At 32.5% G+C, this 15,379-nt stretch overlaps 1 protein-coding gene, 2 long non-coding RNA genes and 1 pseudogene across 6 annotated transcripts; 1 reads left to right on the forward strand and 3 right to left on the reverse strand.

The window, feature by feature from the left end:
• Positions 1-4,037: 4,037 nt before the first annotated feature.
• LOC123198934 lies at positions 4,038-6,035 on the reverse strand (annotated as a pseudogene).
• An 80-nt stretch (positions 6,036-6,115) lies between these two features.
• Positions 6,116-8,877, reverse strand: LOC123199167. 4 transcript variants are annotated; one of them, XR_006498220.1, is made up of 5 exons: positions 8,406-8,877; positions 7,406-7,573; positions 7,107-7,312; positions 6,660-6,936; positions 6,116-6,476 (listed from the first exon to the last, which is right to left on the reverse strand). It is a non-coding gene; the product is annotated as an uncharacterized LOC123199167 (long non-coding RNA). The 4 variants fall into 4 exon arrangements; XR_006498217.1 differs by having other exon boundaries at positions 6,660-7,312; XR_006498219.1 differs by having other exon boundaries at positions 6,660-7,312; positions 7,385-7,573.
• Positions 8,878-9,448: 571 nt separating this feature from the next.
• On the reverse strand, positions 9,449-12,561 carry LOC123198935. The gene is made up of 2 exons (XM_044613741.1): positions 12,471-12,561; positions 9,449-11,329 (listed from the first exon to the last, which is right to left on the reverse strand). Exon 2 carries the CDS (start codon positions 11,318-11,320, stop codon positions 9,449-9,451), a length of 1,872 nt encoding a protein of 623 aa, XP_044469676.1. The 5' UTR covers positions 11,321-11,329; positions 12,471-12,561.
• Positions 12,562-13,728: 1,167 nt separating this feature from the next.
• On the forward strand, positions 13,729-15,129 carry LOC123199170. Its single transcript, XR_006498222.1, has 2 exons — positions 13,729-14,675; positions 14,832-15,129. It is a non-coding gene; the product is annotated as an uncharacterized LOC123199170 (long non-coding RNA).
• The last annotated feature ends 250 nt before the right edge of the window (positions 15,130-15,379 follow it).

Here is a 15,379-nt window from a genome sequence, read left to right on the forward strand (position 1 = left end):
CAGCCAGTCCGTACACCAGCCTGGCTTCCACTATCCTTTAATGTGGATCAATCAACTGATCCAAATCTAATTTACCCACAAGCCCGTTTGGTTTTATGGGTTAGCCGAGCCTGTTTGACACATAATCAATATATTTACTGTTACCCAGCCCTAATACTACTGTTATCATCTTTTAATCATATTATTAAGCTATTCAAAATTTTAGCAATATCTGAGTTCCTCATGGACTCTAAACTAAGCCTAACTTTAGGTTTTTCATGGTGTGAGGTGAAGATTTTTTCCAAGCTAAGCTATCAGAATCAATATCTAAGTTGCTCCAAAAGCTTAAGTTTCTTGACGAGAAATTATATTTTAACTTCAGTTTGCAACCCCCTCATCTCATGGTTTCTCCTAAGGACTTACATGTCCAAAGTCTTCAAAAAAAAAAAGTTCTGAAATGGTGGTGACTCTCTTGCTTATAGAGTCGATTTTGTACATTTTCTAATTTGATATCAAAAATCAATAATATTTTTTTTGAATCTTCTTCGGTAGTTCCCTATTGCTACTCATGGTATTAGAGCCCTAAGACAAGCGCCTTAGTAATGGCCAACGATTCCTCACTATCAGCACACTCTAAAGCAATATCTATTGTTAGGAATCACTTTGACACTTCTGTTGTAGTTAAATTAGAGTTCATTAGTATTTTCGTCAAATTTTCAAGTAATATCTTTGAAACTTTCTCAATCGAAAATTTTCAAGAAATGGAAGTGGAAAAGAAAATAATATATATTTAGTAACAAATTAAGATGGAACCGATTATCATTTTATTATTTGCTTATAAGATTGGATATTAAGAGAATTAAATAATTAATAAACTATGTATACATACTTTTGAGTTCATAATTAGTTACACAAGTGATGTGTCATTATGTAATTTAATTATTTTAAATTAATGATAAAAAATACCTAATCTCATGTTAACACAACATCTATATGCTTAATTATGTACTTAAAGGTGTACACTCATAGTATTACTCTTAAATAATGTGTTATAAATATTAAACATGCCCTCAATTATAAAATATTTAATATAAGTTACAAATTCTTATTAAATTTTCACATAGAGAACTAATTATGTATATAATTATAAAAAAAATATGGAATTAGGGCAAGAATTTGGTTTCTTATAAAAGTTTAAGGAATTTTTAATTTTTTTTTTATTTGGGTGAAATTGATTATTCTTAATTGAAAAAGTAAAAGTAATTGTAAATTTCTTTATGAGACAACTGTGACTTAAAAATTCGACACTACATTATTATCTTTAGTTAATTTAAAAATACTAAATAAGCTTTTGGTTTTTTTTTTTTATAACACAAAGAATTTTCTTAAGGTATAAATTTCTATTATAGAAAGAAGTAAAAAAGTGAAACACGTGAGAAACTCTGAGACACTTGTCATCGCCCACCTGAAGCTATTGATTTCTTACATAGTCCTCATTTACAACAAGTTATTTACAGTGACATAATCTAAGGCTCCTAAGTCCATATACCAACTCATATTCTCTATTGTATTGGAACAGGCTATTTGGGACTTTTGACCACCTCTAATACTTAAACAAGTCATAAGATATGAGAATGTATATCCGTTATGTAAATGAGCAAATTATGCTAATGGAGTTGTGGATTGTACTTAAGACTAGGTAGGCAATTGTGTTGGAACATAAGGAATTGAGGCAAGTTTGTGTTTATGGTTGACTGTGTAAGTAGGTGATATAGGCGGGTTCATATGTTGTAGTGTGCTATGTATGGTTTGTCGAGATGATACAAATTGTGGCAAATTTGGGTGAGAAAAGACAAGTGTTGGGGCTGCATAGGTGTTTGGGCTAGGTGCAAAAAGAGATTTATATGCAAGTGTTTGGAATGTTAAATGGGTTGTGTTAGATAAACCGTTACTGGACCTTTGTGGATGTGCTTGGCCAAGATAGGTGACATCAAACCTGGGATAACACTAAAGGTGCGTTTGGTTGAGGGTTTTTAAAATTATCTTAGTAATCTATCTTTTATTCCCTTATTTGGTTTGTCAGTAATAAAATATTACAGTAATCTTTTATTACCAATGTTGATGTGGCAGATAATATAGGTGGTAATCTGATTACCATCTTCACCTTAGGTATTTAAAGATTACTGGGATAATCTTGAATTTATTATAGAAAAATTATTATTTATTAATTTTTTGAGATAAAAATAAATTTATTTTTAATTAATATGACAAATAATATAAAAAATATTTAAAAATAATTATATTCAAGAGCATTTAAGTAAAATAATTTACTAGTAATCTTTTATTATCTTTAACCAAATACAATAATTATTTATACCTATTAAATTTTATCAAACATAGTAATCATTTATACTCAGTAATCTTCTAAGTAATCTATCTTCAAGGTAATCTTTATATTTTAGTAATCAAACATTACCCAAACCAAACGTCTCCTAAAAAGTTATGTGCCTCTGCCTCTTCTTGGTGAATGACAAGTGTGTGCAGTAGACATACGCCTAAATGGCCTTTGTCCTACATCCTCACTGGTTGGATATTGACCCAAATTGGTGTTGGTATAGAAAAAGTTACCATCGCTAGTCACTGATTGAAAATTATTCGCTGGATCATATTGTAACTCTTCCAGTCCTACTAGCCAACGTGGCAAAAGCTAGCACTTCTCTCAGGGTTTTCCAGAAGATTTTTGGTAGAGTTGCACTTCTCAGCAAGCCCTCAGCTTGGTTAAGATTTTCAGAAGATGATTAAGTTGGAATCTTTGTCCTCTTCTTGAATATTAATGAACCACAAATTTAGAAAACTGAGAATATTATTTGTAATATTATGTGTAATAGTTCTATTACTAAAATCCACGATTAAATGGTTCTTTTCCCACAATTGGCCACCAAGTTTCTCACTTTCTTTCGGATAACCCACGAAACAAATGGTTTGTGTTTATGGGGTATATCCCTATGTCAACACAAGAAGTTCACTTCTTCTCAATACACCTTCTTAGTTATTGGGCTTCTGTATTGAATATTGGGCTTCCAAATTGTTACTTTGGAATTATCATGGTATATTACTTAGGAATTGAAACCAAAAGCGAAAATCGAGCACTCAGCAATTCTAAATACAGTATTTTGCTCACATATAGACATAAAGACGCTAGAGAGTTAGAGGGTTTTGTTTTACTTTTCTGTCTTCTATATGAACAATATCATCTATTACATTTTTTAACCAAAGTAATTTGGTAGTAGATGTTTTAACTACATATAAGTCCGATAACAATTAGTCATAATAAGAGATTCAAAAAACTTATCATTAAAAATATATATATATATATATATTTTTAGCTTTAACATAAATATAAATAATTTTTCATTAAAATTATAAAAATAATATTTTAAAATTTTACCCTTTAAAATGATCGTTTTAAAACCAAATTAAAACTTTATATATATATACTTCATCTCAACAAGTGAGTGATAAACTTTGGTTAACAAAATTAACATTTTGTCAATTAAAATGATTATTATAGGATAAAACTGAAATTGTTTTAAAAAATTAGTGCTAAGTTTTGGTAAATGAAATTAAAGTTTCATTCCCAAAATATTTTGTTTTTAAAATTAAGTATTAAACTTTGATAGATGAAGTTAAAATTTCATCTCTTAATATGAGTACTTTGAAACGAAATTAAAATGTTTCTAAATATTTTATCTATAAATTAAATATTTATTATAGTATTATTAATAATAATAAAAAATGTCACAAAACATTTAAAATAACTTCTCATAATTTTTAATGACTTTTAATATAAATACCATAACGTCATTTATTACAAATATTGCAATAAGTTTTTAATTTTTTGGCTCTTCATTATATAAGTAGCTTTTAATATAAAGACTATAATAAAAATACTATCAGAATATTCAATACTAAGGTAATCAAAGATTACCCAACCAAACACTCTCAAAATATATAAAAAATTTACTCTCTTAAATCAAGAAAATAACTTAAATGCCGCTCAGATGAAATGCAAATTTTGAATCACAAAGTTTGTTACAATGATTTACATGAATCTTTATTCACAAAAGTACAAATAAAAATTTAAGGTAAAAGTAAAAACAACAAACTATTAAAACAATCAGATAAAAAAAAAAAATTATTTCACCCTCTTACTATAGACAAAATTTAAAAAATATATATTTATACTTTCCAGAGCAATGTTCATCTTTTACAACCTTATTCTTTCTTTCCTAACACAATCAAGTTACTGATGGAATCTTTTGTGCTTCAATTTGGTATTGTTCACTTAAACCAAGATGAGCCATAAGAAGACATAAGTGAGTGAGAAACTCGCCACCTTGCATAAGATGTTGCCCATGCTCTTTCCATTCACAATGACTTGCAGCATATTCCAATATCTCCACCCAAACATCACTTATCGTCTTCCATTTTTCTTCTTTACTCCCATTTTCGACTAATTCCAATGCTTGCAGTTCCTTGGCAAGTTGGCATCCATGAAAGAGCACCGACTTACATTTTTCTCCCTTTATCATTTCTATGTTATTATTAGTGTTAATGCCAAGCAATTTTTTGCAAACATGCTTTTTGTTAGTAGATTTACCAAACCTCATTTCATCGAAAAACCTCATGGCCTCGGCACAGGTATCTTTATACCTTATCTCCCTAATCCCTTTTGGCAACATGGTTGGACATACAACTAAAAGGTACAACATATAATCTGACAAACATTTGCTAATTTTACGTGTTGGAGGAAGTTGATTAGCATCTTCATGTTCATGATTCAAATCAACTTGATAACACAGATCAGTAGCAATGTGCCAAAGAAGAACACTGCAATCAAAATCTACCTCAATTGTGCTCCAATGAAGTTGTTCAGGACAATTATTACCTCTCTGAGCCAGAATCTCTTTGCAACACTCGACATTGAAACTCTCTTCTACAATTTCCTTAGTGATCTTATGGAGTTGCTCAAAGATCAGTTCTTGCAAATCATCATTCACATCTTTCCATGTCAAGTTCCAGTACTTCTCTAAATCTTCTTTGATGCCAAGTGACTTCTAAAGGTCACTACATTTGGTTGATATGTCTTTGAGGCAAAAACTTATTACGTTATATTGACCCATGGATCTTGACCATCTTTTGTTATTGCACCAACGTAAACCATGAAAACATGCATCATTTGATATATAATTGCTATTGATCATCCAAAGTTTTGTCCAATTGGAAAAAACAAGTATGATGAATGCATACACCTCTAAAGCTATAACCCCGAAGATGAGTGCATAAGTTATAGAGATGTCGATTGGTAGATAGACAAATTTATGAATCATGGTTTGAAAGAAAACTAATATGCAAATATGGGAGAATAGGCAGATGCAACCAAGAATGATACCCAATCTTGTATAAATAACGGAGGCCTTGGTGTAAAGCATGTCGTACATGAATCCAAGCTCAATTTCTAACAATTTGAAGGCTTCTTTTGCGGACTTCTTATGAATGATGGAGTGCGTCTTTTTTCTTTCATGACTGCTAAGAATTAACCCTGCAAACAGATACTTAAATATTTTGAATAGAAAATCAGCTTCAACAAGATCATTTTCCTTTGGCATTTGAAGGGATTGAGGAACAATCGCTGTTGGCATCAGATCCATTTCTGATGTTCTTCCAAATCGTAGGTCATCTCCCACGATTTTAGCATAATTCGGACCTGGGTCAGGAGTTGGACGTAAGGAGTCTTTAAGTTGTTTAGCTCTTGAAGACCTGAGCACAAAAGTCCTCTCTCCATACTTGATAATTCCAGTGATAAAAATTGGAATCGCTATAAATGTTAATACACGGTTTCTCCAGCATGAGAAAAAGACGTAAAATGCCACTCCAACTTGGAAAACAAGCCCAAGCAAATGCCTTAACCACAATTCATTATCTTCCAAAGAATAAGCTGTAATACTATCTGGGCCACCAAGATGTAAGAGAAGAAATGGTGCCCAAAATGCTTGGAAAGATCAGTTTAGAATTAACAAGTAAACACACAAATAATACTGACAAAGGAAAAGTTTGCACGGGACATCCATTCATATTAAGAATGAAAGAATGTACTGCTCTATTATTCCTATGAAAGGGGAAAAATTGTACAATCTTGTAACTTGCTATGCCAAAAACTTATCAAAATTGAATAACTAAGAGATGTTCCTACGCCACAACAATCTACTTATTAAAAAATGCAAGCACTGTAGTCGCGAAACTTCACAATTTGAAATGAAAGACAATGCCCATAAATATCACCAAACTTCAAGTAAAAGCAGAGTAGGCATCCACTTATCATTTTTCAACCTCACACCTTAATTTTTATACTTCAGCAACTTTCCATGCCTATGCAGCTATTGCCGATCTGGGATTGCAACCACGGCCACGTCCCCATCCCTTACCATGACCACGCCCTACAAAACCCCAAGTAATCATTCATTAAGATAGAATCAGCAACTATGCAAGTGATACATATAACCCCTACAGAACAATCAGAGCAAGTTGCTTAAATCAACTTATTATGCATTTCTTGATACGTATAACCCCTCTCCGCTCATATAACAAAAAGCAACTAGTTCAATGCTCAACAAACTTACCACAACCTCGTGGAGGTGGGGCATCATATTCACGATAATTGTAATATCCACTTGATCGACCACCATAACCCCATCCTCTACCTTGAGAAGAAGACCTCTTGCACGTCCCCGATCGCCGCCACCAGCACCACGTTCACCATCCCAACCATCACGAATCTTATCTTTTGCACCATTTTAATTTACTTGGCACATTAAACGAGCAGATTATGATCATTTCAGCCACTGTATTTAGTTGCCAGATATGTACATATAAGAAGTAAACCTCCCTCAAAATAATCTGCAGAGCTTTCCAATAAAGGCAAAGGTCAAAGGCATCTAAACCCCTTTTTTACTTTTTCGTATCCAATTAATTGAGCAACAATACTAAAATTCTTGAAATGAATGTGAATGCAACAAATTTTCTGAAATCAGATATAATAATAAGCTCAAAATATTGAGTACTTTAACCTGTTTTGCTTTTGTGATACCGATTTGAGCTTCAATTTACAGAAGGACTTGTAATATACAATTTGAAATGGAAGTTAATACACGCCCATTTGAAAGCATACAGCATGATGTAATTTAAGTAACTGTCCAGAAGTAGAGATTCATACCCCTACCCCTGCCCCCTCCTCGACCACCATGCCCCTTAACAAGTGTCCTTGGAGAACCCTCTGAGATCATAAGACAATGGAATATATATAATCAACTGAAACTCTTACCAGAAGTAAAGACGTAAGACTTACAGACAAAAGAAGTCTGTTCACCTCCATCTTCAAATTCATTCCACAGTTTCACGTGATCAGCAGGAAGAGGAGGCCGGTGTCTGCTTTCTCAAAAATTGAGGAAATTCAAAATACTGCTACTAATTACATCAAGACTGGTATCAACCCCACTGTATTTGTATATGTGCAGAGCTATAACTCCATGTGCTCCTACATAACCCATTTTTTCTTGTAAGTGTCAAGTCTCTAGTCTGGTTAACTCTGAGCAGATAAAATTCAACACTTCAGAAATTATGGTTTTTAACACTTTCAATTTCCATCAATTAAGCATTTAATAATATTTACATAGTTCAGTTTAACATAACTGTCATCATGAACCAAAACAAACATCAAATCCATTTCCTTTTACCTCCATTTTCTCTACAAACAAACAGGCTAGTTGGATCTAAGCTAAAACTAATAACATACTACGTGATAAAAACAATCTACAATTGAAAAATAAAAGCTCCACTAAACTGGGCCTAACAATTCATGTGACTTGCCATCACTGTACTAAACTTTAAAGCCTATTTTTCCATTGGCTATCTAATTTCTCAGCAACCAAACCTAGAGAACATGTAGATCACTTGTCTAAAATTTTGTTATCAAAATGTATTCACATCCACTAGAGACATCTTAGATTATATTTCCAACCTAACAACAGATAATAAACATCATGATTTGTCCCCGATTTATAGCAAGAGAGACCGCCAGCTTCACAAGAGGAAAGAAATTCTATACATCCCAATGCAGCCGCAGCAGTCATACTCAGATATTGAATAAGAAACAAAATAGAAAATTTTGATAACAATAAATAGCTAATTTGAACAAGCACACTGCATACATCAGGATATCTCCTTCAAAACAACCACAATGAAATAATAACCACAAGACTATCAAACTAAATTAAATATTATAAGGGAAACAAACTCTTCTATATGACATTTCAAAAGCAATAATCATTATGAATTATCGAAACTTGATTGGAGCAATTATTTCTAACCGGGGACGAAGCTTCTCCTCAGCAACCTTCTCTACTTGGATCATTAGTTTGTTCAACAAACCATGTCCGCACAAATCATCAATAAAGAACAGTAAGCCGGTAAGAAATGAAAAGGTTATAAGTGACTGGGCGATCGATTGAAGTAGAAGCAGCCAGACGACAGACCGGTGCCGGTGTCGGTGCCGCAATTGAATCAGACTCTGAATGATGAAACCCCAACTGTCTCAGCAGAACGTCAAAGGCCTCGAGTTTGAGTTCATCTATTTTTGTTTTCGGCTGAACCGAAATCAAATCAATCCAATTTCTATTTAACTCTAGTGTTATTGAAAATGAGGAGATGTGAAGCTCGCAAATCCATGAAATTTGCAGGGAAAGTAAAAAACGAAAAATAAAATTGGGCAGTTTATGGTTTTGAGTGCGGGCTACATGGTGAGGGAAGAAATGAACAGCAGAATAAGAATGGGCCTTTTGTTTTTTGAAATTCTTTCATAAAATGACAAGACGTTTGTTTTAAGGGTGGATATAAACCAATTTGAATCTAAAAGTGTTTAATTTAAATTTAATTTAAATAAAAATTAGTTTAAATTAAGTTTATCAAATTAAAATTAAGGGTAACATGAATTGAATTATAAATTCGAATCAAATAAAAATCGAACCAATCTGAAAACTTTTAAATACAAGTTCAGCTCAGTTTAAAAAATAAGTAGAATATTTCAGCTTCATAACACATCGTAATTTTGATGCACCATAATATTTCATATCTAATTAAACCGTAACTATTATTTTTATCTAAAACAATGGGTATTAAAGTCATTATTTTATATCTCATAACATTACTTTTTTTTTTTTTACAACTATTGTTTATTATTAATTTTCTAATACAACATTATTAAATTAGTTGCTTTCCATCCTATAATGCTACGATTTTTTGTAACTGTAACTTATTATTAATTTCCTAATGCAACACTGTTAAGACAATAAATTATGTTATTTTAGATAATAGTCTCAAAAGTGTAACCAAGATGAGGGTTGGTTAAACCCTATTATGTATATTGTTCACTTAAGCCAAGATGAACCATCAGAAGGCTTAAATGAGTGAGAAACTCTCCCCCTTCCATAAGACGTTGTCCATGTTCTTTCCATCCACAACGACTCGCAGCATATAACAATATCTCCATCCAAACATCCCTTATCATTTGCCATTTTATTTCCTTACTCATATTATCAGTAGTTTCTAGTGATTGCAGTTGCTTGGCAAGCCTCCATCCATCACAAAGCATCGACTGAGGTTTATCTTTGTAAATACCTTTTAGAAACAATTTTTGGCGAGCAAACCTTCTACTAGTGGATTTACCAAGCCCCTGTTTTTCGAAAAATTCCATGGTCGTTGCATAGGTCTCTTTATACCTTAATTTATAGCTTATATCCCTAATTCCTCTAGGCAACATATCTGGACATACAACTAAAAGGTATAACATATAATCTGACAAATATTTACTAATTTTACGTGCTTGAGGAAGTTTATTAGCCTCTTCATGATCTAAATCAACATGATAACAAATATCAGTAGCAATGTGCCAAAGAAGAAGGCTGTGGTCAAAATCTACATCAATTGTGCTCCAACGAAGTTTTTCAAGACAATTATCACCTCTTCGAGCCAAAATCTTTTTGCAAAGCTTGACATCAAACCCCTCAGCTTCTAGTTCACTTCTCTTCTTGAGGAGTTGCTCAAAGATCATATTTTGCAACTCATCATTTATATCTTCCCACGTCAAGTACCAGTATTTATGTAACACTTTTTTGATGAAATGAAACTTCTGAAAGCCAATACATGGGGTTGATATGTCTTTGAGGCAAGAACTTAATAGGTTGTATTGACGCATGGATCTTGACCATCTCTTACGATTGCGGCAAAGTAAACCATTGAAACATGAATCATTAGATATATGACAGTGATTGATCATCCAAAGTTTTGTCCAATCGGAAAAAACAATTATGATGAATGCATACGCCTCTAGAGCTATAGCCCCAAAGATGAGTGCATAAGTTATAAAGACGTCGATTGGTGGATAGACAGATTTATGAATCATGGTTTGGAAGACAACTAATATGGAAATATGGGAAAAGAGGCAGATGCAACGAAGAACCATACCAAATTTGGTATAAAGAATGGAGGCTTTGGAGTAGAGCACATCGAACATGAATCCAAGTTCAATTTCTAACAATGTGAATGCTTGTTGTGTGCACTTTCCATAAAAGATGCGGTACGATATGATTCCATCAACACGGTCAAGAATAAACCCTGCAAAAAGATACCTAAATCTTTCGAATAGAAAATAAGCGTTTTCAAGATCGTTTTTCTTTGGGAATCCACATAGTAAATCACCAATCCCTGATGAATTTAGATCTGTAAGTTGTTCAGCACTTGAAGACCTCAGCACCAAAGTCCTCTCTCCATACTTGATAATTCCAGTGATAAACATTGAAATCCCGATAAATGTCAACACATTGCTTGTCCAGTATTGGACAAAGATGTAAAACGCCACTCCAACTTGGAAAACAAGCCCAAGCAAATGTCTAAACCACAACTCATTATCTTCCAAAGAGTAAGCTGTGATAGTATCTGGGCCACCAAGATGTAAGAGAAGAAATGGTGCCCAAAATGCTTGGATTTCCTTTGAGGATTTATTATCAGATCCAACGCCATGGGAAAGGATGCCCAGGGCAGCTGTTGCCACCAAATCTGCTGCCAAGTATGTTAACCAAACAAGAAGATTAATCCAATAAGTTTTTGCAAATTTTCGTCGAGAACCAAATATGATGAGGATGATTTGTAGAGAAAGGCTTAGTAAAATCATCACACGAGCTTCGTATCCATTGAAAAGTTTTATGGCTCCGCTTACAGACAACCCCATGGCCTTCCTCTGCTTGTTAACAATCGAACGACAAGCACCAAACAGCGAAAATAGAATCAGTATTCTTATGAGCAACACTATGTATACACAATTTAAGCCCAATGTAATGAAAAAAATAACCAAACCAACTATACTTCTAACTTTTCTGCCAAATGTAATAAAAAAATAAAAAAGAAAAAAAATCATTTTCCTTTTTCTTTTCTTCTTCTGATATGTTGTACTCCATGCCTTTTATATGAACATTCACCTCTGAAGCCGAGAAAATAAAGATGGATATGAGACTCTGAAAAGAGTGTGTAAGACTTTAACATGATTTTGGAATAGGGAAAAACTGGGAAAATTAAGAATTTGATGATAAATTGTATAAAAAAACAAAATAAAAAATTTAAATTTTAAACTTCAATACTTAATATATATGTTTAAATGCAAAAATAATTTCAATTATAATTTTTTTTTGTTTAGTTTCAAGACTGAAGCTAGAAGTAAAATTCTTTATCTGAATAATCTTTTATTTTATCTACTCTCTTATAATTGAAATATATATTTTAAATCTCAAAAAACCATAAATAAGAAAAAGAATATTTTAAACATATTATCATATCTTGTGTGTGCTTATTTTGTAACACGTGAAAATTTGAGTAAAAATAATAATAGAAGTTCAAATAATCAAAAGCTTACCCAACTACAGTAAAAAAGTAAAAATAAAATGAAATAAAATATCAAAACATCGCACAAATCAAAAGGTATTGGGGAACAATATATAGTTATAAACATTATTCAACATAATTGACAAAATCACGGTTATTAGTATTTTAGGATGCATGACATCTATCAAACATTATATTATAATATAAATAAAAAATGATACTATAAAATCCATATTATTTTTTATATTCTCCAAGATGATAATGTAGACATTATAAATTTTTATTATTTTATAACTATTTTCAAAAAGATGCATCTTACAATATTATATAATATGTGATATACAATACAAAAAATTTAGTTTTTAATAGACAATATGACATACGATTCAACCATCGTGAATAAAACCAATTCTAGTTACGAAAATACAAATAAAAACCAAATTATATAAAATAAGTATGAAAATTTATCAATTAAATACAACAAGAAAAGGGAAAACTTGTACCAGAAGATTTGTTCAGTAAATGGAGGAAGATTAACTTGAATCAACAACTTGATCGATAGAAGTAGTGAAACTTGTCAAAGTGAGAGTTTGGAGGTTCTTTTAATGGATAAATATATAGTGAGAGTTTCACTATATATTTATAGTGAAAAAAATATATATAATAACTTCATTTATGGTTTTCGTTTCCCAGCATGGCAAGCATTGAATCTATGCAACTTACCCAAAAGAAAACAGCATTGATTATATGCAGTGTAAATTAAGTAACTTCTGCAACATTCTCTTCTATACTTTAATTTTTGCAGTTTAAAAAGATATCTGTTAATATTTCTATAAAAGAAAAATGATAATATTAGTATACTAAATTTTTGATCCATTTAAGAAACATATGATAATGTAATTTTACATTGTGTATGAAATCTATATCTATACCTATATTGTTTGCTTAGTGTTATATTATTTTTAGAAGACTTAAATTTTTATTGAAAGAAGCTTAAAGTTCAACATAGAAAGAATTATTTGTGTGACAGAGGTGCAATGATGCATAAGTAAATTAAGTGACGAATGTAATGAGATATAATATATTTTCCTCTAGAATAACTTCGATATCATTTCATCCAAGTCCGAAGATCGAAGGCAAGAATCTATGTAATATTGGTACTCTTTTCTTAATAGAATTGTGAGATGGTAATGTCTTACTTCCCATAAAAGTTTTAATATAACTATATATATTCAGTTTTTAGTACTCACATAGATAATATATCATTCTATGATTAGAGAATTTTGAATTAAGAATAAAAAATTATCATATTTTAAATCTCAATAAACTATAAATAAGAAAAAGAATATTCAAGCATATTATCATATCTTATGTCTACATATTTTTGTAACACGTTAGTCAAAATTTGAGTAAAAATAATAATAGAAGTTCAAATAATCAAAATGTTTACCCTACGACAGTAAAAAATTGTTTTGCTTGATCCAGGACAACCATGCAACTTCCAACAAGTGTCTTTGGTGTGATTACGTCGCTTGCAATAATCACAATATAGTTTTCCACTTTGTTTGGGTGGCTGATTATAATTATTAAAATTGCTTGGGACTTGACGAAAGTTGTTAAAAGTTTGGGTGCCAATTTGATTTTGTGTTGTGGGCAAATATGAGCCATTAGATCTCTTGACTCCATCCTATCCGTTCAACTTGCCATATAAATTGAAAACTTAAGCTGGCCCTATTTCATTTTCTTCTCCAAGCGCCTCCTTCTTTTGATAAACGTTGAGAGCTGCCATGTCTTTCTCTTCATGATGGCCGATACTCCTTTGGCTTTCATCTTGGACGACAAGATGATATGCACGTCGCAATGAAGGTGCCTCCGCAAAGGTGAGTATATAGGTTCTGAAAGCAACAAACCCTTCATTCAGCCCCATCAGAAAATGCGTCAACCTCTCCCGTTCCTTTGCGTGTTGAACCTGTCTGAGAACCTCCGGTGGTGCAATGATCGACTCTTCAACGGCATCCAATTCTTTCCAGGCGGCGGAAAGTTTATTGAAGTAGTTCGTGACACTCTGATTTTCTTGTCGGATCTCCGCAAGAGTCTGCCGAACAATGTAGATCTTTGCAAGATCTAAAGCTCCATACATGTCTTTGATGAATCCCCATAGCTTGCCAGCGTCTTTTGTAGGTGGTAAACCGACTGTAATTTCTTCAATCAAACAGTTGTTGATCCAGGCTCGGACAAAGGTATTACATCGTACCCAAAAACGGGCAAGATCGGGTTCTGATGGCATGGGTACAGTGCCATCGATGAATCCAATCTTGTCCTTTGCAATGAGCGCTCTTCTGAAATCTCTAGCCCACTGTGCATAATTCTCGGCTCCGGTCAGCGTTTGTTTTATCAAAACGAGTTCTGGTCCATCCGATGATGAGGCATAAAGGACATCTCCAGGCTCCGGTTTATTTTTGTTTGTATGAACCAGCTGAAACGCTGGCATTTGTGATGTTTCAGTAGTGGATTCAGGAGATACAGGATCGACAGACGTTGCTTTGATTGGCTCCATCTAATCCGGTTTTTCTTTCTGCAGGTTAATGGAAGGCAAGATTGGACAAAAGATTAAGGAAGGAGCAATTCAGAACCTTGCTCTGATACCATGCCAAAATCTAAGAGAGCAGAGTTGGTTCAATACGACGAACCACAGAAGCTCAAGAAAAGTAAGAAAGAATTTGTTTTTTATTACTTGTATATTCAATCTTTACATGCAATGGCTTATATACTGTAAATTGTAACCTATCTTTGGTAACATAATATTTGTACAAAAGAAATGGAAGAAAAATAATCTACTTCATCAATACAAACATGATTTCTAGGGATGTTGCATGATTTCTGGGATATGATTTGCATGATTTCCAAGGATGTGGATGTGATTCTGATTTCCAATAAATGGCACGAAGGACGTTAAAAGCACGATGTCGTTTTGGATTATGTAGTGCATGAATGAGTTGGTTATGGTATTATTGGAATTACGTATATTGTATAGTATGTGTAATTGATCCGGTGTCGTTTTAGACATGTAATACTCTACCTTTTGGCTTGTATTAATAAAAGAATAAGAGCAGGAAAAGAAGGCAAGCAGTTATTGATTCTTGAATTCTGTTATTGTTCTGATTCTGTGTTCTTCTGGAACTTATTCTATCTCTATATCTTGCATCTTATTCTTGATCTCTAATAATCTGAACCATCGGCATCAAGATCTTTAACAGCTTTTCTAATACCTTTGCATCTTTCAAATGTTGAATCGAATTAAAAACTGACTCAATTGGATCATTCGCAATCACCATTACTTCTATCAAAAATTACAGCTGTAACTCGGTATCTCAAGAACGCCAAAAATAATTTCAACAAAGCATGTCCGCAC

Source organism: Mangifera indica, chromosome 16, assembly GCF_011075055.1.
Source record: "Mangifera indica cultivar Alphonso chromosome 16, CATAS_Mindica_2.1, whole genome shotgun sequence".
In the NCBI taxonomy this organism is placed as follows: domain Eukaryota; kingdom Viridiplantae; phylum Streptophyta; class Magnoliopsida; order Sapindales; family Anacardiaceae; genus Mangifera; species Mangifera indica.